A 24,642-nucleotide genomic window follows, 5' to 3' on the forward strand; every position below is an offset into this window, starting at 1 on the left:
AAGATTTTTGCATGTTTTTTGTGTCTTCCCAATTAAATTTTATGTTTCTCCGTTCTGGAATCTTCTCTTCCCTCTTTATTATATTCCAGAACTCCTGAAAAAGAATTTTATAGTATAGATTGCTAGTAAGTTCTATGGCCTGGCCAAATCATGCTGATTGGCAGATGGTGATAGACACATAATTTTAGCAAAGGAAAAGACTAAAATGTAGAACTTCACATCAAATGTGAAAATGGAGGGAAAAAGTCCAAATAAGTATCCTTCTGTTGCTTTTTCTCTGTAATATCTCAGTGAAAAATGGCTGATGTCTTGCCTCTGGTCTTCTTTCTCTGGGGGTGAATGGTACGGGAACAAAGTAGGCAGACTTAATAAGTCAAAAGAGAGATAACCGCACGACAAATGAGAAATGTCTGAAAATTTCTCCATAAACCAACCACAAACTGATGGAATCACAAAGGCAGGGTACACGAGCTTCTAGATACGTGAAGGAAGAAACCACCTTTTCTGTGTGGGGGAAGCCGGGCGTGTGTGCTGGAGCATACTGCTAGAGGGTACTTCAGGATAAGAGAAGGGGAACAGTACTTGCAAAACACTGTATCACTCAAAATTAGCTTAGTAAGGCCTGCAGAACACAATGGATGCTCAATAAATGCATACTGCATGGAATATTCCTTTCAAAGTGCTATATACTCTCCACTACTGTAGAAGGAGACCTTGCATCCCTAGGAACATTATTGAGCATCACTGCTATACAATGTGTTCTCAACAGATGTTTTCATATTAACTTTTTTATTAACAAACTGAAGGTCTGAGTTTTTTCTTTCCATGAAGATTTATCTATGTTGGCTGTGGTGGATCTTCGTTGCTGTGCACTGGCTTTCTCTAGTTTCAGCGAGTGGGGGTGACTCTCTAATTGCAGTGGTCAGGCTTCTCACTGCGGTGGCTTCTCTGGTTGTGGAGCAAAGGCTCTAGGGCACTCGGGCTTCAGTGCTTCAGGAGTTGTGGCTCCCGGCTCTAGAGCACAGGCTCAGTAGCTGTGGCGCACAGGCTTAGCGGCTCCGAGGCCTGTGGAATCTTCCCGGCACAGGGTTTGAATCCATGTCCCCTGTATCGGCAGGCAGATTCTTAACCACTGGACCACAAGGGAAACCCAAGGTCTGAGTTTTCTAGGCCCAAATTTTACACAAGGAGAAGCTGACTTTGGGTCTGGCTCTCCTGTGATTGATTGATTTTACATGTTAGTGTCTGATGCTGGAAGAGTCAGTGGCTACAACACTCAAATGGCTATGACACTCAAACCATCGTGTTCCAGTTTGGATTTCTGTGCATTTTTGTATGTTGGACACTTGATCATATCTAAGCAACCAAATGATCGCTTCCATACTCTGAGCATGGATGACTTCCCTATTCAAACCCAAATGCCTCTAGAAACGAGTGAGCTGGGCCAGCGTAAGGCAGTAAGATGTACTGTTACCAAATGGAAGAGGACACACGTCCATCTAAAGTAGAGGCCGTCACTCAACCCCCGGTGACGGATGAAAAAACATGTTTTTGGGCCAGAGCAGACACAGAACCATTTCCCCAAGAAGATGTGGGACTATTCAACACTGCTGTGGAGGTCATCCTTCCAGGTGATGCTACTGATGTCTCACAAGTTCACACAATAGGAACACAAGCTCACCACCTGCTCATCTGGTCTCTAAACAACAGGGTTCTCATTCAGCTACTACTGTGCTGGTCCTCCTTTCAGCCCTCGGTCACAGACTGCCACAATCCGATGGGCAACTCAGCCATCCCCCCACCCATACAAAACCAAACCCAACAGAAAAGAGGAGTAACATTTATGGAGAATGTTCTTTCCATCCATTCATCTAGGCCAATGTTTTCAAAACTCAGGAGTTCTTGAATTCCCTCTTTTTAATCTTCTGTTTTCACTATAATGCTTATCTTAAAAAAAAATAATGTAAGCACATGGATCACCTGGATGGCAGCTAGGGAGGGGACTGAGTGCTGGCAGGTAAGCTCCGTTTCTTCACATGGGGTTAGACAGCAGCCCACTGTCTCCTGAATTGGGGTTCCCAGATCTACTCCAATACCTTCCTACATGTTGCGGGGGTACAGCAGTGGTGGGGGCTAAGGGGTTGGGCAGCATTCTCAAAATCAAGAAACAGACCTTCAGGCATCCAGGTTTCAGATGGGTGTTCAACTCACCCCTGAAAACTGCCTTCACGGAGGTGTATTTTAATATTTTGCTTTTACTTTTTATTGAGAAAAGCAGCCAGAGGAAATTGGGAGTAAAGCAACTGAGGACACAATTTACTGTGTCATTTGGTGCTCTCTTTTCAAAAGTTTCCGTACGAGGAGGATGCTGCCCTGTCTGGCAGGTTTCTTGTCTCTAAAAATAAGAGTTGTGGGTCCGATTCTATCTCCCTTTCCACTTTGATGGCCAGGATGCCGGGGGCCTAACCTGACATTTAACTCCAGCGATTACACAGACAGACGCTATGGCCTGCACACCTGTGGGCACTTCCTTTTTGCTTTTCAACTTTTACATACAACTGTACAGTCTGACTCTCTTTTCTCACGAATATTTTACCACTATTTTATTGTGTCTGCTCTTAGTGTAAAACTGCCTCAAATTCTTTGTGGATAAGTAAGGCTTTATATATATATATATATATATATATATATATATATACACACACACATATAAGGCTTTAAAAAATATGTATACATAAAATAGACCCCTGCTCTTCCGGGCAAGGATAATGAATTTTTGATAGGTAATACCTTCTAATGGGGATCTTATGACAATAGTATGATTTCACCAGGGCACTGGGTGCCAAATAATCAAATATATACATACACACACACAAATATGTGTATGGAAGGGAAGTGTGTGTATGTATGCCAAAAAAAGTGAAATACAGACTTTGAGATGGAATTCCGTAAATACTATCCTATGGAATTTTAAATCTTCAGAGTATTGTAGTTTCTAGCTTCACCTACAATTAATGACTAATGCAGTAACAGACAGACTATAGCAGGACAAGAAGTAAAGCAAAGATCACCCAACTAATTTATGGTGGCAAGAAAGAGGCAAACACCAGAAATTCTGTTACTGCTTTGTTGTCTCCACATTTTCCCACAGTAGAAGGCCTGTTCTTGAACTCAGGGCTCTATAAATGGGAGCAGGCCCTGGAGATTTATCCAAGGCCACTGAAGTTAAATAGGGGCAGTAATCAGCTGCCCAAACTGCATCACACAGGGGTGAGATGTAAAGTGAATGTCCTGATGAGAAGGCCTGACACTTGGGTTTCTATAATTAAGAAGCAAAGAAAGAAAGAAGAAAGATACTCCAGTTTCTCACCCAGTGGATACAACAGCAAGTTGTATTACTAGAGGTGTTATTTCCAGGGCATAAGAGACTTCAGATTAAAGTGTGGGGCAGTGAAAGATAGTGGATTCTCACAAAGTAACTCCTCTATGGGCTGACAATTAACAGCCACTCTAGAGGGAACTCAGACGATATGAATCAGATCACTTGCTTGCTCACCCAGCCACGTGTCAGAACCCAGGTGCCCCGCAAGAAACAGGCGATGTGCTAATGTCACAGACACAAGGATAGATTCCCTGTTTTCTGGCAGTTCAGATTCTAGGGTGAGAAAGAGACACGGAGTGGGGTGAGTACTAGAAGGAAGCACATCTGAGATGCTGGAGCCCAGGACAAGGACCAACTATTTCGGTCCCAATGGTATGAGTTAAATATTCACAGAATATCACTTTCAGTCAATTAGCTTCAGCAGGAAGTATCAGAGGCTTGGCCATTTGCTGGCGGTGAAGACATCACTACCGGCTGGATGATAAAGCAGGCGGGGACAGGTACCGAGAAGAGTCTATGTGCATGGAGCCTGCCCTGTGCCTCTCCCTGCGTGCCTGAAGCCAAGAAGCAGCATCCTGCAGTGGCCAAGACGGTGAGCAGGAAGGAGGCACACAGAATCATAGAGACTGTTTGCTCTCGAAGCACAGTTTCTAGTGCTTCACATACAAAACCTCACTGCATTTACTGTTATTCTCTCCATTTGACAGATGTGGCAAATGAGGCTCAGAGACCAAAGGGATGGCCAAAGCTATACAGCTACTAAGTGGAGGAACTGATTTTCAAAATGAAGTCAATCAGTTCCAGTCCGTGTTCTCTTTTAACCACAAAGTCATACTGCCAGTGCTTCTTTAAAGTGGGAAAAAACCAGAACAAAACATGTAGCCTCTGGCCTAAAAACTACAGGACTCTGTGAAACAAGTCTGGACTTTTCATATAACCCTTTCTTGTTGGGGAGGGGCAGCTTGGGAGAAGGGCAGAAAATCTTCTGAACCCTGATTTCTTATAGGCAGCAGTTAAAATGGATGCTTCTATCTGTATAATTTGGTTGTATTTGTCCACATTCAAAGTCATTTTCCTTGTGTGTCTAAGTACTGACTAAATAATGCTCTCTAAAAATCACTGACATTTCACTTGCTTGAGTTTATTCTTTGCTTTTCTGAGAATTCTGATGGAGGAGCATGATTTAGGCTCTCTTCCCTTCTAGCATCTAAATTCAATAAACACCAGGCTGTCACACACCAAGCCCTCTGCTGAAAGGTGAGAGGGAGAGAGGTGGGTTTTACGTGAAGGAATCCTGGGACTGAAGAATGGCTTTTTTGGCCCACAAGTTTCCAGCTTTAATGAGGACACTACTACTGACTAGGGGCTGGCCAGAGGTGTTTCCTCTAGGCAGAAAAAGGATGAACTAGAGGAATACAGTCCTTTCTCTTTTCAAACTGTGGTCACTCCGTGACCTAACGCAGTGTGGCATTAGTTACACAGACTACCTCCAAGAGCCACGGGATGAGGTCTTCTGACTGGGAGAACACGGCCACGTTTTCTGTGGTCCTTTTCCTGCAACCCTAGAATTTCTCAACTACTGACACACAGCAGAGTATGACGGCCACGTGTAGTCTGCAATGACCTTTTCAAAAATGCCTTCTCTACAAAGTGGAATGAGGATTCCCTTCCTAACTTTCCCTACTGCGTGGTGGGATCTTGAGCAACTATTCTGAGTTTCATCAACTCCCTGAGCATGTTGTCTGTCTTTTAAAAAGACAGAAGTGGCTAGATTGAACCCTCCCTCCTCCTCCTCCTGCACAAATGTATACTCGCTGAGAACAAGAGAAACCCCACGTACCATTAACACATTCAAAGACATCACAGCACTTTCCAGGTGTCCCATCTCCACGAGAGACTATGCGGGGAGTGGATCCCACCTCACACACGGGGAAACCACATAAGCCAGAGAGACACTCGCATCTGAAACCAGAGAAAAGGGAAGGAAAACCCCGTGAATAAACAGCACAGAAGTTGGGAGGCCACAGAGTGGCCGGCACACTCTTCGCCCCTCTCCACGACACTGTCCTGTGTATCTGGCATCACCGGGGAGCGGGGAGTGGGTCCTAACGTAACCAGCATTCCAAACAACTAAGGCTCACCTCCTTAGTATACGCCCATAAATTTAACATTAACCATTTGGACAGAAAAATTCCTAAAATGCATTACTTCATTTCTTACTTAACCAGACTGGTATTGAGCATAACAGACACTTTCTTGATGACTCAGGGCCATCTTTTTATGCATATACATTATTCTGTCTCTCCAGACATCAGTGATGCTTGGACGGGCTGACACAGAACGGTGCTCCTGCATTTTCTAATGATTCTATAATGCTGCTTTGCTGCTGTTGACCTTTAGGTGTTTCTCAGCAATGTTTCTGACTCTTCTTTCAACTAACAGGTCATTAGTTTTTCAGCTTTTTTTTTTTTTTAATCAGTGTGATTGTGCCTAGTAGCACCCTCCTCTGGAGCTACATTAATTTATAATTATATAATAAAACATACAGATTTTGATTGAAGACCGAGGAGCTCTTTACAAATAAAGGGTATAAGCTGTAGCAAATGGATTTTGTGACAGCTATCTGGATGCTGAGAGTTTTAATGTTTTAGATTTTCTAAGCTGCATGTGTACATTCTTCTGAATGCAAACTACCTCTGTTGGCTCTCACCCTTAACTTTAATTCTCCTGCAAAATTTGCTTGACTGCAGGAAAATAAGAGGCAGGTTTAAAAAAAAAAAAAAAAAAAGAAGAAGAGAAAAAGATGTTGTCAACTGCCCGATGCTGATGTGTCAGAATGAAACTGGAGGCAGGAAATGAGAAGCCCAGTGCAGCAGGGCGTCAGGATGTGAATGTAACACAAGGGAGGAGCAGCCAGGCTCTGCCGGGACTCCCCTGGCAATGGAAGCGTGGGTCAGAGGTGGAGAGGATGACTAAGGGAGTTCCCAGGTCGACAGGAGTGAAGGGAAGGCCTCCTAAAAAGAGACATCCTTGCCGGAAGCATGTGGGTATTTATGTACCAGAGAGGTCAAGATTCGGGGAGGGTAACATTCCCAGGAGGGAAGAACTATTAACACCTCAATTCATTAATTCTGTTTTTTCTCTCTTCTTATTTGATTGTTTTGTTCTTTTATTTTTCTTCAGATCTTTTCTAAAATAAAATGCCTGTCTTCCACAAGTACTTCCATAATCAGACCCAGAGACTTAATGACAATTTAGTTAAGTGTAGAACTAAAATAGAAATGAATTCAGATAATATCTGCACCAAAGATCATTAAAGCCACTGGAAAGGTGTGAGTGACCCCTCTGAGGCCTCTTCCTTGTGGGGAAATGGCTATATATGCTTTAGAGTGGAGTTGAGGGTGTTAGGTAATTAAGGTTTTGCTGCAGTGGTATTTCTGACTGTGATTTAGAATAAATGTTTGGCTGTTTGATGTGAGCAGAGCGAGGAGTTCTCAATTCATAATCTGTATTCCTACAGGACAATCACCTTCCACGGCTGAGTAAACATGAACTGAGCTTTTAGTCCCTGGAAAGGTTATGCGACCATCTCTCATTTTTATGTGCGTGGCCACTGCAGTTTTAAACAGATGATCATATTCCTGTGACATTATAGTAACAATATATCCTTTACATTTTCTGCACTTGACACTCTGTACAACTTTAACTTTTCAGAGTTCACAGACTAATGGGGAAAGAGCACTGAGAGGCCCCACCCTGATTCCAGTATCTGGATGTAATGACAATGAAAGCATCCTACAAGAACAGCTGACCAACCTTCCACATCTTTGGGGATTGGGTATCTTCTCTCCCACTGTTGGGTTCTAGGAAATCACTCTAAGTTAAACACCAGGGAGCATACGACCAACCAATAAATACCTCATCTGATGTCTTTTGACCTTTCAGAGATCTTTATTGAACATGCACGTGCACTTGTGTGCTAGGCTGTCAGAAATGACACCAACTTGAAAAACCTAAGCTCGCCTTAAGTCTATTCTCCCCCCTCTGTTGTTGTTTAGTCGCTGAGTCTTATCTGACTCTTTTGTGATCCATGGACTGTAGCCCGCCAGGCTCCTCTGTCCGTGGAATTTCCCAGATGAGAATACTGGAGTGGACTGCTGTTTCCTTCTCCAGGGGATCATCCAGACCCAGGGATTGAACCCGTGTGTCTCCTGCATTGCATGTGGATTCTTCACCACAGAGCCACCACGGAAACCTGCTTCCCCCGCTTTTACATTTGACCTATCCCCATTTTTACATTTAACCTATTTCCCACTTTTTAAAATACTTCTATCGTTTTTTTAGAGACCCACATGGGTTGTCTCTGGCATGCTGCAGAAGATCTAAAACTGCATGACTGCCTAGTAATCCACTGAAGAAAGGAAAACCCTTTAGGCTGAATTTTTATTTCTTAACCCAGAAGGACTGTGCAATACAGCACCAAGGATTCCGACGCTCTGGTTTTGGCCGCTGGGCTTGCTCCTGCTTCCTTCCCCTTCTTGACCAGCCCTTAGGCAAGCCCTCCGTAGTTACCGCCACCTTTGACTCCTCAGAATCTGAAACTAGTAGATGTTCAAGACCACTAGCACCTTAAAAAAGAAGGAACTTATGAAGGAAACCAAAAAGGGAAAATCTGGGCTCACATAGGATATCTATTGAGCAAGTATCTATTAGGTTAAGGCTTTACAAAACTGCCTTCTTTGCAGATCAAAAATAGTCAAATGGCAATTTCACATAGTTCAACAAAATACAACTCACGTGAGTTCTCTTTTGATGGATAAAGTCTGTACTGTCTCAAGTAACAAATGAGGGCCGATCAGGAACCTTTTTCCCAAGGAAATCTATTACATTATAAGTAATGTTGAGTTCAAGGCAGCTTGATCAAAATTCTCTAGTAAGATTACTCTAGATTCTCTGGTTTACCTACACTGGAGGTGGGTAGTCTTCCCTTCCACAGATGGGAACAGTGAGGCAGGCAGCCTCGTCAACTGATCTGAAATCAAATAAGGTTTCCTATCCTGTTATTTATAGTGAGTCATGAGGAGGAAATGCAAAATTACAGAGCAACTGAAGTACACAAGCAGAATCTTGCCCTTATCACCATTTCTCTTCATCCTTATTCTTTTTTGGTCCCTCCTCCCAATCTCCCTCTTACCCTTAACCCCAAAGCCTGGATAAAGAACAAGCAATGGAATGTGAAAACATGTGGGTTAGTGGCTGAGGAAACAGACTAACCTATAAGTAAACTGATGCCCACACTTACTCCTCACTTCTTAAACCTTCCATCCTCCAATTTCCAGGTTCTGACCTGGTCTCCCCTCACTTAGGTCTCTCCTTCTCCCAATTCATGCCACACTCGACCTATGGTTCAGTTCCTGTACTCCAGTAGTCAAAAGCCTTCAGTTACTCTTCATTTAACTGATAAACTTGTCAGCCTAGCATTCAACACTCTCAAGTCCTCCGCATATCTTTATTCAAATACAGTACTTCTCTTCATTCTCCACCTTCTCCAAACAAGCCCTCCCTCTGCTGTCTCTGCACTGCCTTCTACTCTGCTCCCTGCTGAACATTCCTTATCTAGCTTTCATCTCCCGCTGTCTGTCCTAGATACCATCTGTCTTTCTAGATCACTTTTGATAATAACTCCTCTCCGAAACCCTAAACACCACACTTCTCTTAGGACACCTGGAGCAGAAGTGCTAAGGGCTTTTTAAAGAAAACCAATAAATAAAACAACAGCTTTATTGGGACACAATTCACATACTATAAAATTCACCCCTGTTGAGTATACAATTCGATGGTATTTATATTCACAGGGTTGGGCTACCATTACCACTACCTAAATTTAGAACATTTTCATCATCTCATAAAGAAGCCCTGTATTTCCCATTTCTTTTCTCCCAGCCCCTGGCAATCACGAGTCTTTATTCTTTCTCCACGGATCTTCCTATTCTGGTCAGCTCATATAAAAGGAATCATAGGCTAAGGGCTTTTTAACCTCCAACAAGAACCAACTTGTATGTGCCGTCTGCCTGCAAAATCAAGCCTTTAATGTTATCCTCGGTATTAAGATAATCATCAATCAAGGTACCACATTAATAAATGTTTGCATAATGTAATCACAGCTGCAGCCAGGTAGGTTAGTGAAGCTGTCTTTCTTCCCTCTCCAGTGGGTAATGGATCCAGCTTAGTGGCAAGCACAAAGATGAACAGCACTCAGAAAAATCATCTAAGCCCCTAGAGGGCACTCCCCTCCTTAGGAGGCCTGTGTGGGCTGGTTCTCTGGGCTGAAAAGCAGTGCACACTCCGGCCTTCCCTTTGTGTCATTTACTTCCTGATCTACACAGACACTCCCAGGCAGGCCAGAGTCCCAGTACAACTTTCAAGGTGCTCCCAAGTCAAGTCTCTACATATCTTCTAGTTTCCATATGCTGTGACGTGTGGAGGAGACAGTAGAATATGTCCGCACACATATGTGACACAGTGTATGCACATATGTGACACATATCTATGCAGACAGTGACAATGGCAATCTGCGATTCACTGCATCCTCCTTCCTCACCTCCACCACTCAGTGCCACAGCTCTGCCAACCACTCTGTCTCAAATGCCTGCCTCTTTCTCCCCAGGCAAATTCCATGCAGCCTTAGGGCCACCTGCTCGCTCCACAAGGCCTTCTCTCATCAAATAAGCAACCGGGATTAGTTAGCTCTCTCTCCTTGTATAGAGCTGCTCCTTGTACAAAATCAAAATCCTACTGCTTCTCCTGTGAATTCCCCTCGTGCAGGGACATGTCTTATTTGTCTCGTAATGAAAAACATGAATGATATAAAGACATCCAAACAATAATCTGGAATAAGACTTTTTTTCCCCCATGGCTAGTAAGTCATAGGTTAGACCATGCATTGTTTTTAAAATTTTTATTTTTTATAAATTTTAGACACAGAGCTACTCAGTGCAGTGCTTTTCAAAACCAGTGTGTGGACGGAAAGACTATGGAATTTGTTTAGAATGCAGATTCCAGGGTACCATTATCAAGGACTGTTTCTCTGAGCATCTGTCTGGGGCAGGGCTCTAGAAGCTGCCTGGATAATAAGATCTCCAGGAGATTCCACTGGGAATCTGGGGCCCACTTTCTGAACAATTTGCTCCTAAAGGAAGTGATGCTGAAGTTGAAGCCACCTGATGCCAAAGAGCTGACTCACTGGAAAAGACCCTGATGCTAGGAAAGACTGAAGGTAGGAGGAGAAGGGGACGACAGAGGATGAGACGATTGGATGGCATCACTGACTCAATGGACATGAGTTTGAGCAAACTCTGGGAGATGGTGAAGGACAGGGAAGCCTGGCGTGCTGCAGTCCACACAGTGGCAAAGAGTCGGACACGGCCAAGCGACTGAACGACAACCAAGGCACAGTGTCTCAGTAACGTAGGCTGCACTCCCAGGGGCAAAAGCCGTGTGCAACTAGTTCTGTCATTTACTGAGCAGTATATTTTGATCAGCAGCACTTGCTCTCCATCATTTACTAAGTCTCCTTCCTGCCTGAACATAGCTAGCTTATGAGTTAAGAGACCTGGAATGAAGAAAATAATAACTGAATTCACTATCCAATACCATCACCCATCAGAAAATGGATGACTGCTAGCCAGCCACTTAAACTGTGGGATGCTCAGTTTTCTCCTCCTTAAAACGAGATGGTTGGACCTTCATGAGCTTTCTTCTAACTATAAAATCCCAGGATTCCAACACTGGCATTCCCATCACAGTCTGATCCTGGCTCATCCCTGTCTGCAGCTTCTCCTTGTCTGCACCTCATTCTGGAAGCACATCACACTCTCTCCCTTCCCCACTCCCCCCTCACCAAGCACCTCAACCTTCAGGCCTGGCTCCTGATGGGCCTTGTCTCTTTCTTTTTTGCCCAAGGAGAATGCAGGAAAAGGAACGATACACTCAATGCTGGCATCTCCGTATTACCAGGCATGTCTTCATAACTACGTGGAAGAATCAACAGACAGGAACTGTAAAGGATGCTAAACCACAGGGAGATGGCAGAAGACGCTGTGGGGAGAAGGGTCCTCTTGGCCCCTCCTCCCACCACTCAACAAAGCAGCAAACTATCAGACTCCTCCTTGTCCCCTAGCAGATCGTCATTCCTACCTGTTCCTGGAGGAAACACCACTTATTGAGGCCCCTGCAAACATGTCTCCCAACCCTGGATGCATTCCACATCCAAGCTGAGCACTGAGCCCTTAGCAAGGAGAAAATCACTGTCTATAAATAAAAAATGACTCTATTTAGGTGGGAGGCAGTGTTGTCTTTACACAGGAAACAAGAATACATGTGGAATTAAAAGGGCAAAGCATGTGTACTGCTAGGATTCTACACCCCGTAACAATAAAATAACTGTCAGTAATGGAAGTTATAATGACACATAAAACACAGTCCTAGTCTATAAAAAGTAGTTTCAACTTTAATTAAATCTGATCTATCTACTATCTTTCTACTGATTAAATTTCTAACCTCTTTCTAGCTATGTATAAGTTCTGTGTTTTTGTTTTTTTTTTAAAGAAGACTGCAAATAAAACCTCCAAAAAGAAATGAGTTTCCCAGCTGAGGGCCTGCCTAACCTGACAGGAAACTGCCCTCCCTATGTATGTTTCTCACCATGTTTCTCCAGCTTCATCTGTAAGATTTACTACTGACAGCCCCCACCCCACGCCATCCCCAGCCCATTCCTCCACCATCGCTTTCATTTCCACCACCCAGGAGGCTCAGCACATGCCTTAGCCGTAGCAGCAAGCACAGGGCCTGGCTCCAAGGACCACACGCCTCCTCCCAGAGGCCTCCTCACTCCTCTTTTCACCTGTAAAACCAGAAACCCCACATTCTGCATCACTTTACCTTCAAAGACACAGAAAAATCACTCTGTGCTTTTTGGTCGCTGTTGTGTTTTGCATTTTTCTGTGGGGAGCAGCGGAAGGATATGCTTCGGTAAAGGGACAGTATCAACGGAGGACAGAGAAAACAGTCCTCTGCACTTGCCGCTACACGGTATTAGTAACAACAGTAAAGTTCACTGTAAGCCTTTAATGACACAGGCATTATGACCACCCTCTTCCTAGCTTTATCAAGGGGCCAATGATTATGGCTGGATTCTCAATGCTGGCCTGTGGCTCAAGGAACTTAACTGTAGGTGCTAAGTTTGAGAGAAAAGTGGTATAAATCGTAAGACAATAGGAGCTGTGGGCTCACGCCATTCCTGGAAATCACCTTCCGGAGCCAAGCTCCACAGTAAGCAGGTGAGGTCAGGAGAAAGCCAGTGTACGTTGCACAGGTCCTCTATCCCGCGCAACTGTTTGAACAGGAAGAGTTGGGACTGTTCCAAGAGACTCTTCCTGGCAGCCGGGGAACCAGAGGCACAGACACGCAGCTGGGAAGCACCCCAGGGCCCATGAAGCACGAGACCTCGGATCTGGTGGGGGTCCTGAACTGAACTCAGCGTGGTCCAACAACCTGATAACTACCACAACCCAGGACAAGAAGCTCTCTGCCTTCACCTCCCCAGGCCTGGAGCAAGACACTGGCGTGTGCTTCCATGGCGGGCAGGACGGCTGCAGAGAGGGGACACGAGTGAGAGGTGCATGGAGACCCAGGCAGGAAGAGGGGACACCAGCACGCTGCACTCTGGGAAGGAGGAGGAGTGGGTCTGGTGGGGACAGTATGTTCTAATAAAGCAACATCAGGTGTTCCCGGTTCAGGGCTGGATTCGCTGACCGCCTTAGGAATGGATGCTTCAGGACATGGGAGCAGCTTGCTGGTGAACATGCAGTGATCCTGGAACTCTCTGCCGAGTATGTGCGTGCAGCAGGCACTCAGCTGGGTGGGCTCGGGATACACAGGGCCTGGTGCTTGGTTCAAGAAGTGTGGTTTAGGGAGGTATCGAATATATATAAACAAACCAGAACACAAGCGGATGGGGACCATTCTGTCTCCCCCCTGGATCACGTGAAGAACAAACTCCAAAATCAGGACTATTTGGAAATGTGGAGGCCCTCCACCACCTGGGCTGCTAACGCTTCTGTAGGCCCTCGGAACTGCCTGTGGCCTGAGCTGGCACTGAAAGAGCTGACTTTGGGCACACGTCCCCTGGATCCCTTGGGGCTGTCGATTCCCAGACCTCTCATCCTTGTCATCAGTGTAAAGTGCAAGGCCCTCTGGTCTCCCATCCTCAAGGGAGTGCACATCCTCAGAGACTGCCCTGCTTCCCAGGAACGACTCATCCTTTCGTGCCCACTGCTCTGCCCCCCCAACCCTTTCCTCTCCCAGAGCCCGATCATCATCACAAAGTGCACCATCAAATCTGGTCTAACCCTTACCTGGCTCACCGGAAAATACCACTTCCTTAAGGTGAGATCATGAATGTCCTCACACTCACCTCTCCCCTGGGCTTGTTCTTCACAGTGGCTGCTGTTTCCTCCCTCAAGCCTCCCTGCAAGCCCCCCTGGCCCCCTGGGGCTTTATCTCCTGCCCATTTCCTACAGAGGGGTGGAGGTTCAGAGAATGTGCTCTGACATGCAGGAATCTGGCCGCGTGGGAGCTGTATGACCTAGGGCACCCCATCAGCCTTCTCAAGCTCACTTGTCCCACATGTAGGACAAGGATGATTCAAGTTCCCTACCTCATGGGATGGCGACGTGGATTCAATACACCGATGTGTGACAGTAACCAGCACAGTGCCTGGAATGTAGAAGCACTCAACACCGGTGAACTATTTCATATCACTATCATTTGGAAGCATCCAGCCCTATGTAGGGGAAGCCTCTTCACCATCCTGACCCCCTCACCTGGTCTTTGGGACTCCAGTGACCCTTGCTGTCCTTCCACTTCAGCCATCTGCTTTCACAAGACACAGTTCTCTCAAACGTCAAATCAGACTTCCTACAGTCCACAACACTGGGGGCTGATTTTGGCATTTCCAGAATAATGGTTCATTTTTCCTTTCCGTCGTCTCAGGCCCAGGCTCCCACCACACTGACTCCTCAACCTTACTGAGACTTCTACTGCTAAATGGTTCCCTTTTATTCTAAGCCTGGGCCTCATCTGATGGTACCTCCTTCACAAAAAACAGCCCCCAAACCCATGGCATTTTACCTGAGCCACCAGCTTCATGATGCTTCTAAATTCCCTGCCCCTTTAAACTTCATCCATATCTTGTCCCTTGACCATCAACCCCAAGTCAGATACACCCTGAAATGGCAAACATGACTGTCTTCTTTCAAAGGGAGGAAGGGTGTTGTGGACAACTCTAGAGGGTCTGTGCCCTCTGAGGGGGCTTCACTATTCACTCCATGCAGAAATGTATAAGTCAATGTTGCTATACCTTCCAACTGCTCAAGAGACACCAGATTTTTACATGAAGCATCCCAGGTTTTAAATGTTGATGACTAATTTAAAGATGGACGAAAAAAAAGGGCAATGTCAAGAAAACATGTCTTGGGGTCAAATTCAGCTCCAATGCAGCCAGTTGCAAACTGGAATTCAAATCAGTGACTTCCTTAGTGCTGATACCCAAGCTGTTGATGACTGGTGGAGGGAAAAAAAATCACACTTCTGGCAGTAGCTGTTCTGCATCTTCAACCCTGGAGTCCCTCACGTGTCTGAAGACCTCTGTTCAACCCTTAAGATCATTCTTCCAACTGCAGCCACAAAGAGCCAATGCTGTTTGTATGTGTGCGTATGAGCAGGGTAGTGAGAGTGGGCACAGATGGGAAGTGTTCATGTCACATGGGGAAGAGAGGGTGGAGGGAAAGGCATTCCTGGAAGAGGGAAGAAACTACCCACATTTACAGAGGCAAGAAAGAATAGTGTGTTTAGGCTGGAGCAAATGGTTCAAGTCATCAGGAGGATATTGTATGCTGGGCTGGAGAACCAGGGGATATTGTGGGGAAAACTTGCGGGAGACATGAACTAGTGAGATAGGCCAGAGCTGGGTAACAAGAGGCCTGGTGTACCATACTAAGAAGTACCTTTAATTGAAAGCAGTAAGAAAGTAAAAAATATCTAGATCTAGTGATGTAGTTTTGCAAAAGGGATGATTATCAAAGGAAAAAAGAAAAAACAACATGGGCATGAATTCCATTTTTCTTGAGTCATCAAGTGTGCTGTGTGCTCAGTAGCTCAGTTGTGTCCGACTCTCTGCGACCCCATGAACTGTAGCCCGCCAGGCTCCTCTGTCTGTGGAATTCTCCAGGCAAGAATACTGGGGTACGTTGCCATTTCTGACTTCAGGGGATCTTCCTGACCCAGGGATTAAGCCTGCATCTCTTTGCATCTCAGGCTCTAGCAGCAGCAGCAGCACTACCTGCATGGTGGGATTAGTGCTGATTTTTTAAAAATAATTACTTTGAGAATAATTACAATATTGTTGTGGTTTCTGCCATACATTGGCATGAATCAGCCATGGGTGCACATGTGTCTCCCCATCCTGAACCTCCCTCCCACCCCATCACTCTGTCCCAGAGCACCGGCTTTGAGTGCCCTGCTTCATGCATTGAACTTGCACTGGTAATCGATTTTCCATATGGTAATATACATGTTTCGGTGCTATTCTCTCGTATCATGCCACCCTCACCTTCTCCCACACGTTCCAAAGTCTGTTCTTTACATCTGTGTCTCTTTTGCTGCCTTGCATATAGGATCATTATCACCATCTTTCTAAATTCCATATATATGTGTTAATACACTGTATCGGTGTTTTTTAAGTTGCAGGACACATTAAAAATATAAAAATTGATGACCACAATAGCCTAGAATGCCCTTTCCTCTTTCTCCATCTGGTGAACTCTGACTCATTCTTAAAGACTGAGCTCAAAAGTCAAATCCAACAGTCAAATTCCCAATCAAAATCAGTATCTCTTTATAAGCTTACTGTTTTTTGCACAATTCTACTTCTAAAGCACACAGCACTTTAAACTGCTCCAATTATCTACATCTGTCTTCCCTTTAGTCTGTAAGCTCCTTGACAGTCTCTACTTCTTATTTCTACAAGGTTAGCAAAACATCCAGCACGTGATAAACACTCAAATATTTGTTCTCCACACAGACTAAAAACATTATGGGATTCTGGTGCTAGGACTTACTACAGCTTAACTACCTATAAATTTAACTAAAAGCGTATACTGAGTATTTACCTGTGAAAGACAATGATGACATTGAGACTTACAAGGTGGATCCTTGTCCTCAAAAAAGTACACAATCTAACGTCTTAGGAAGTGTCATAAGAGTCTTCAAGAGTCCATGATCTAGTTAATGGAGATCAAAGCACTCTGTCCTCTTATCACAAGAGCCATAGCATACAAACAAAGGCAAAATCAGGAAAGGATCATTTAACATGTACTTGTCTGTGTGATAATACATTCACAACAGACTGAGCAAAAGTCCAAAAGAAACCAGCTGTCTCTATCTTCAGGGTTGCAGTCAAGCAGTTAAATGTCTGCTAAGCTAATATAACTCTCAACCCTCTGCAAACTGTGTCTACACAATGATGAGTCTTATCACCTACAGCCCATGTAAAGGTGCAATGAAGAGTAAAATACAGTCCACAGTACTGGGTGTTGCTTTTGGCATTTCTAAAAGAGGGAGGATTTTAACAGGTTAGATTTGCTTGTTAGTTTCATAAGTAACTTCACAAAACATTTCTGTAGAACTGTCTGAAGCTATTCTTCCAATAGGCTGAATCATGATGATGATATCAAATGAGGGTGGGTGTGGAAAGCCCTCCGAGATTCCGTATTATCCAGGCTGTGGATTCTTCTTTCCATTTTTAATGAAAGTCTTACAGAATTCAGCTGAGTGACTTTCTTTCAGTAACAGTCAGAGGGCCATGTATTTATCATCTGGCGATGGCCAGTCTCCCTCATATCAAACTGAAAGCTCCTGAGTGACAGCCTAAAGCTTGTTGTTTCAGGAGTGAAACAAGTACAAAATAAGAATAGACACTGGTCAAATGCAACACAAAAGGCATAAGACACTAGTATAGGAAGTACAGGGTTACACATCTGAAGTGAATTATTGACAAATTAAACTCTCTATTAGGGAGACAGTTCATCTCCAATGGGCAAGGGTTTTACTTCTAGGAAAGCATATTTTCTTCATTCTGGGGACAAGTCCAATAATAACATGGAATTCCTACAATTATTTTGTTTTACAAACATCAGAGTTTAATATAGACTCTGGGTTTTTTAGTCATGAGTTGACTTGCTCCTTTGGGCCAAAAATTACTGTGACAGAGGGCAAGAGAATAGAAGTTCTTTTCTTAGTTGAGAAAGAAGGGCTTCAAATATATTTCCAAATTTTTCTGCATGTATTTAAAAACAGAATGCTGCATGATAGCGTGTCAAGAGTCAGGAATGTTTTAAATCTGCCCTATGCTAATGCATATTTTACATACTGTGTAAGTTAATTTTATTTATCCCCAAAGCAGCTGGATAAATTATTCAAATGAAAGGGAACAACCAAAATATGAACTGAATTAGAGAAATCTGTCTACTAATAGATTAATCTAAAAAAAACTGTTATTAAGTGCCATCTTCTGCAAGACAAGGTCTTGGGAACAGATGGACATGATAATTAATTACAAGGCTTTAATTTGATCAAGTCCTTTTGAAAATGAATATTCAGGGATAATTCTGACTGGTTAGTTTCAGTAAGCATCATACAAGCAACTTAATCACCCAGCACACTGTTAGGAACACAGGGATCTACAGAAACTGTTACTGGATGATCTAAAACTTAACACTGACTCAGAGGACTAAGAGGGGCTCCCTGAGCTTTGAGAAGGAACCTGGCTTTTCTGAGCCCCCTGCAGGAAGTTTCTGGCTTTGACGTCCCTGTCTGGTTGGGCTGATGTGCCCGTGATTAGTTCTGTCCTCCATGTTCTGACCCTTGTATAATCATCCCGCCTACCCCCTGGTCCCTGCTGCCCCATCCAGTTGAAGACAGGCTGAGGTTCTAGAGTCAAGACGTGACTGGGGAGCTCTAGAAAACAGAACCACCAAAGTGCACGTGTAGGAACCAAGAGAAAGTTAAGGTACTTCTGACACTGACTCTCAAAGACTATTACTCAAATGTGCTCAGCTGTGTCTGACTCTTTGCGACCCCATGAACTGCAGCCTGCCAGGGTCCTCTGTCCGTGGGATTTTCCAGGCAAGAATACTGGAGTGGGTTGCCATTTCCTTCTCCAATTACTCAGAAGTGGATAGATGTTAAATGATGCAGAATAGTGAACTGTGACTTCTCTATAAGCTGGGACCTGTAGATTCCAAGCTTTGAAACGACAGGCAAATATGGAGGAATATGAAAAAAGATCATCAGTGATTCTGTCTGTGTGTATGCTTTTTGAGGTCCTTGATTTCGTAGTTTGGATTTAAGGCTTGCCTAATCTGGATTTAAAGCTTGCTGGTTGCTTTATTGCTTTTTATTAAATGCAGTTTTCATTATTTGGTAGAAATCCAGTCTATGACTTGACTCTTTCCTAGAAGGCAGGTTACCTCTGTGTGTGTGTGTGTTCCTTTCTTATTACCTTCCAAAGGTCTGAAACTTTTCTGAGACTGGTGGAGGTGGTATTTGTGAGGTGTTGAGTTCCTTCAAGCCTCAGCCTTATCTTATGCATCACCACACCCCATACCAAGCCCAGTGTTCTCTGTCTTCCACGAGGTTCTCGATGAGTCTTGGCTATTTAACTGAGCACTTCCAAATCTGCACCTTGTTTTTGCTCACTGCAGCTTTGTGGCTAGATTAATTTTGATGTAACTCAAGCACTTCTGAAGGGAAAGGACAACTTGCCAAAGATTCCATTCTGCTGGCTTCATCTAGGATGAGTCAATTTCAGGCTGTAAATTCTGAAACCCCAGAAAGCTTCTTTTCTAAATATCTACAACCAGTCACAAAAACCAGTGTGCAGCAATCTCCAAGACTCTATTATCATAATACAATACAGTACCAACAGGGCAAGTTTTCTTGAGAGTCCAAAGAGATCAGGATGGAGCAAAGGGAACTAAGCATCCTGGATTTTCACCCTGAAGCAGCAGCATATGACTATTTAGATACTGTAGCAAAATTCATGACCTTCATTCTGGCCATGGGCTGTATATCTGATGTATCTTTCTTATACAACAGGGTTGGGGCATCCTTCTTTTTATCTTATTTCCCTTCCTGGAATTACAGTGTTTGGAGCTTTATGATATACAACAGGGAATGAGTGAGAAATTGTCTTCTAAGGTCAATGTCTTATGAGACAGAAATAAAACTGAGGCTCAAACAAAGAAGGGACTGTAACTCAATAGACCATTTTTTACTTGAAGAGACATAGAAAAAAAATGGTGTAATCATAAAGTCAGAGAATCTAAAACTCTTCCACAAATATAATGCTCTGTGTGTGTGTATGTGTATACACAACTTAGTGTGAAATAAAGAAAAATGCAATAAAAATATGGAGAACCTAGATAAAGAGGTGTGACAGGGAAGAGAAACAAAGACAGACTTTACCTTAAAGAAAGTGGGGCAGCAGTAGCTGGGCACAAACAGATACGAATATGGCTGTGGGAGCCAGTCGGCAGACATGTACAGGTTGATGGAGCTCACACCGGTGAGTGTGCAGGGCTATAATGATGCTGCACACATCACCCTCCCCACAATGCACCCATCAAGGCAGGCTGACAGGCAGAGATATCCACATTCTATTAGAAAGCAGTTTAATAGAGTAAATCCTTATCTTATGGATTCAGCCTTTGGCCAGACAGTCTCTGTTCCTGCTATATAAGGGGCTATCTATTTATAGATGTAGAAAAAGAAAAAGCAACTAGCGATATCCAGCTAGCCATTAACCAACAGGCAATCTCTTTTGCTGGATCACCACTCAGCCTTCACAATTCAACCAGTTCTGATTATCCTGGTTTAAATGATTGGTCTGTAATATTTTTATTAGACTAATAATTTATTTCATTTTGCCTTACCGAATTTTTTTAAGAAAACTAAAAAAAAAAGTAACTGTAATTCTTTCATGACTTCCTTTCGACTTTACCTTCTTCCTATCATGATGAAAACCATCTCTCTCACTCTCTGTCTTCTGAGTCCCTTGTCTTCTTTCCCAGAAGTCTCTGATCACCAGCAGGTTGGGTTTCTTCCCCCCACTATTCTAAAGAGCTTGGGGGAAGTCCAAGAGTTTAAAGGTAGAAGTTACTTTTGAGATCATCAAATCCCTCCTCGTCTCCTCCTCTCTCAGGTAAGAAAACGGATCCAGATGACGTTGGGAGGCTTATCCAGATTCATGCATAAGTGGACATGGATTCTAGAACTCAGATCTAGACAAGGGCTCTCTCTGCACAGCACCAGGTCATCTGTGGAGGAGTGTTGTTTAGCTGTCTACGCACATGTATACATTTGCTTACAGACTACAATGTAAAGGCAAGTGGAGGACATGGGACATTAGGTCTCCTGAGTGGTGGAGCTAGAGGGGAGTGAACTCAGGGCCACAGGGGCCGGTGCTGCCCTGTGACTCATGCTCACAAAGCAGTGCTCTGCCACTCAGCAGGTAGGACCCTGCCTGAAAGCAAAGAGCCATACAGCCTGTCTCCTGGGTGGGTGGAGGAACACTGGGATTCAGGCTCAGCTGCATTTTCACTGGAACTGTACTCAGAATCTTAACATGCTCAAGACATTCTGTTCAGCTTTTTAGTGAAAACCAAAGTCACATATTAGTCAACACTGTAACTAACAGATACTCTAAAATCTTAATTACTTTGGACTAAGTAATGCTTAGCCCAATGATTCCAAATCTTAATTTAAAAATAAAAGAGGATTTTCAGTATAGAGTCTCAGAAAGCAAGTGATATAAATGTTCTGGATATAGGCTCTGGAAGAGAATCAGACCCTTTAGTCAGAGAGAGGCTGGAGCCAGGAGGGAGCTTGGGAACCTGGCGTGATACACTGCACACAACCCAGGAGAAACTCTATTTTAAGTTTTTGAATGTTATAAACAATGACTTCATTTATTTCCACCTCAAAATAACTGGATTGGATTTTTCTCAATAATGATTAAGGAATGCATATTTAGAGACAGAAATTGATAACAGAACATTTCAGAATAAATTGGGGAGAAATCTCATTAAAATAAATTCAGAATGGCTGACTATAAATAACACATTCATTCATCTTCTTAATAAAAACATAAGAAGAGTCACATAACACAGCAGAAGAGGCATAATGATGTTAAAAAACTCACTTAACATACAGTACAGAAAAAGGAAAGAGAAGAGAGGTATTAATTTTTATATTTTTAACTAGTTAACTTCTCTCCTGTGAACCTGTACCTAAAAATCCTGGTGAAAAATTACAGGGGCAAAGGAAAAACTGTAAAATGAGGCATGTACACTGGGGACAGCAAAGAATACAGAGCATAGAGAAAAAAAAATCATGATCTAGGAGCTTTCTCCTTAAGACAGTCTAAGCTGGCTGACACAGGACACGGGATGCACAGAGGCACAGCCTGGGCGGGCTCCACACTCCAACCACACCTGTGGGTCCAGGTCTCTCAAGCATTCTATAATCAACCAGACTAGAAGGGAATGACTATGTATTGGGTTGGCCAAAAAACTCTTTCAGACTCTTCTGTTAGATGTAAGATGTTTTAAAAACTGACCTGGTTTTACCAGGCAGATCCTGTGGTGTCCAAAAATGGTATTTCCTATTGTGTGATGGGGCAAAACTAAGTTTAACGAGGTAGTCACAACATTCCGCAAGGAGAAGAGTTAAAAATAATGTTCAGCTAAATGATGCTTAAAGTTTAGGCAGTGCTCAGAGGCTTCTAAATCATGTATCTACTCCCAGGTAAATTGCTGACTAGCCAGGGAAGGAAAAAACAAGAAGGGAGTGGCTGGGAGGAAGGAGGCCAAGAGCCCCAGGCCAAAAGGACACTGGTCATTGGAAAAGGAAGTCACAGAGCTGTAGCACTCCACCAACTCTCCACCATCAGAGAAGGAAAACTAAAGGAGTCCCTATTTTGGAGATATGTATGTTATGGTGACTTAAAAATGGCCTCAAATTCTCTGCAGTTTCTCCCAGTTAGAGGCAGAATCCACTGCACCATTCTTTGAACCAAGGCTCGCCCTGTGAATTGCTTATACTAGCAGAATGTAGTGGGGTCATGCTGTGTGCCTTCCAGGCTGGTCTCTTTTTAAAGCTTTGCTGCTTCCTCCCTTGTTTCTGCCATCACATGAAGGAGCCAGGATGGAGGACCACACAGTGGGCGACAGGCCCTTCCGGCCCACACAAGTGAGCGACACCACCTTGGAGCATCCAGTCCCAGGTGAGCCACCAGCTAGCTGCAGAAGAACCTCCCAGTTAACACACTGAGGCATGAGAAATAATAAAGCTTCACTGTTTTAAACAATTACTTCTGAGGGTGGCCTGAAACATATGTATATTGTGTTAATATGTACTACACTGTTATAAACAAATACGATGGTTGAGATATTAACTCATATTCATTGATGTGTTTCCTGAGCTTTAAGACAACAACAAAGTATTGTTTTTTTAAAATGCAGTGGAGACTACAGGGCTTTAAATCAAAGAACTCGGGCTAAAGATTTGGACCTGCTCTGTCCCCTGTACCAAACAACGCTTGTGACCTTGCATGAGTCACTTATTCTCTCGACTTCTGTTTTCATATCTGTGAATTCCTCATGGAGTCAGAAAGACAAAATGAAGACAACAAAACTTAAAAAAAAAAAAAAAAAAAAAGGTTTGTAAACGACAAGGCACATTGTAAGTTAAGCTATCATTATTACTGCACCTAGATGTTACTTAAAGACTTTCCTGTTTTTCCCTTCCTTGCAAAGACATCATTTGATCAATGCATCTGACACGGCTTTCTCTTTGTAAATTTTCTTTCTCATGGAGGCACTGGCAAGTATATCTGTGCACACGTACAAATGGCCTTATGAACCATGAAGTGTTGTGAGCTCCACAGATAGTCCCATTTTTCCTTTTTGTAATCATGCAGGGTTCAGGACCAGAGCCACTAAGACTCATTCCTTCCCACTATCTCCTGAAAGGTATGATGAGCTGCCATTTACCTCACAACGTATTCAAGCTCCAATAGAACAGAAAAGGATGAAAAGTACCAGCAAGGTGCTTGACGCCTAAACCAAGCTGAGAGAAGGAAGAATTAACCATGAAAATTATATCACACAGAAGAACGATGTCTAAACAGGGTGAAAGTGAAAGTTGCTTAGCCATGTCTGACTCTTTGTGACCCCATGGACTATACAGTCCATGGAATTCTCCAGGCCAGAATACTGAGTGGGTAGCTGTTCCCTGTTCCAGAGGATGTTCCCAACCGAGGGATCGAACCCAGGTCTTCTGCATCGCAGGCGGATTCTTTACCAGCTGAGCTACCAGGGGAGCCCTAAATAGGATGAAGTTCAAGAGAAAAGACAGCAAAAGAGGTGACAATGGAGAATGGGGCATTAAGAAAATGCAGAGATGGAGCAAGGAGAGCAGGACTAACATATCCTTGGAAAGGGCAGGGATGGGTGGGAGAACCAGTACTTGGCAGGCATGGAAGTGGAAAGAGATATCCATGCATGATTAGGACACCTGGAAGGGCGTGTCTTGTCACCTGGAAGAGCTCAGCTCAGCTTGTGTTCCATGAGTGAATGAACAACTGAATGAAAAAAATGAACTGAAAATAGGCAACTCAAAAGAAGATTCACAAAGTGAGCAAGTACTGAAATAGGGCAGCCAGTGGCCTGAATGGGCGACAGGCTCACTGAGAATGGCAGTTCCATTCGGAGGGAATGAAGGTGGGAGGAATTTATTCTTCAAGATGAGGGGAAACATGTCCACAGACTCCTTTTCTAGTCTATGCAAGTACCATAAATCCTACAGAAAAGGGGTCTGTGACTTCTACCTAAAGTAGACCTCTTCTGCTAAAGCTTCCAATACTTTATACTCCATCCCGACTGTCAAGGGCTTCTCCCCCAGAATTCTCCGTATAATCAGTTCTGATCTCAAATGGCTTTAACTTCTTAACAATGCTCTTTATACATGTGCTGGTAAAGGTCAAGTCATCGTAACAGGGTTTTGCATATTCTAAAATGATCTTCTTTACATCTACTCATGGTCTCAAAGAGAAAACTTTTGATGTGGATCACACACAAGGA

At 43.7% G+C, this 24,642-nt stretch overlaps 1 protein-coding gene across 7 annotated transcripts in view; it reads right to left on the reverse strand.

The window, feature by feature from the left end:
• CRIM1 (cysteine rich transmembrane BMP regulator 1) overlaps positions 1-24,642 on the reverse strand; it is a 209,389-nt gene that overhangs the window by 86,671 nt on the left and 98,076 nt on the right. For 4 of the 7 annotated variants that reach the window (XM_086327464.1, XM_086327461.1, XM_086327463.1 and 1 more), the window contains one exon: positions 5,223-5,344. The exons of the other annotated variants lie outside the window; for them this stretch is intronic. In XM_086327464.1, coding sequence (XP_086183590.1) covers positions 5,223-5,344 — 122 coding nt within the window. The remainder of the gene's footprint in view (positions 1-5,222; positions 5,345-24,642) is intronic. 7 annotated transcript variants of the gene reach the window in all.

Source organism: Bos grunniens, chromosome 11 (genome assembly GCF_055505025.1).
Source record: "Bos grunniens cultivar Pamir isolate PY7600 chromosome 11, Bosgru_T2T1.0, whole genome shotgun sequence".
Taxonomy (NCBI): domain Eukaryota; kingdom Metazoa; phylum Chordata; class Mammalia; order Artiodactyla; family Bovidae; genus Bos; species Bos grunniens.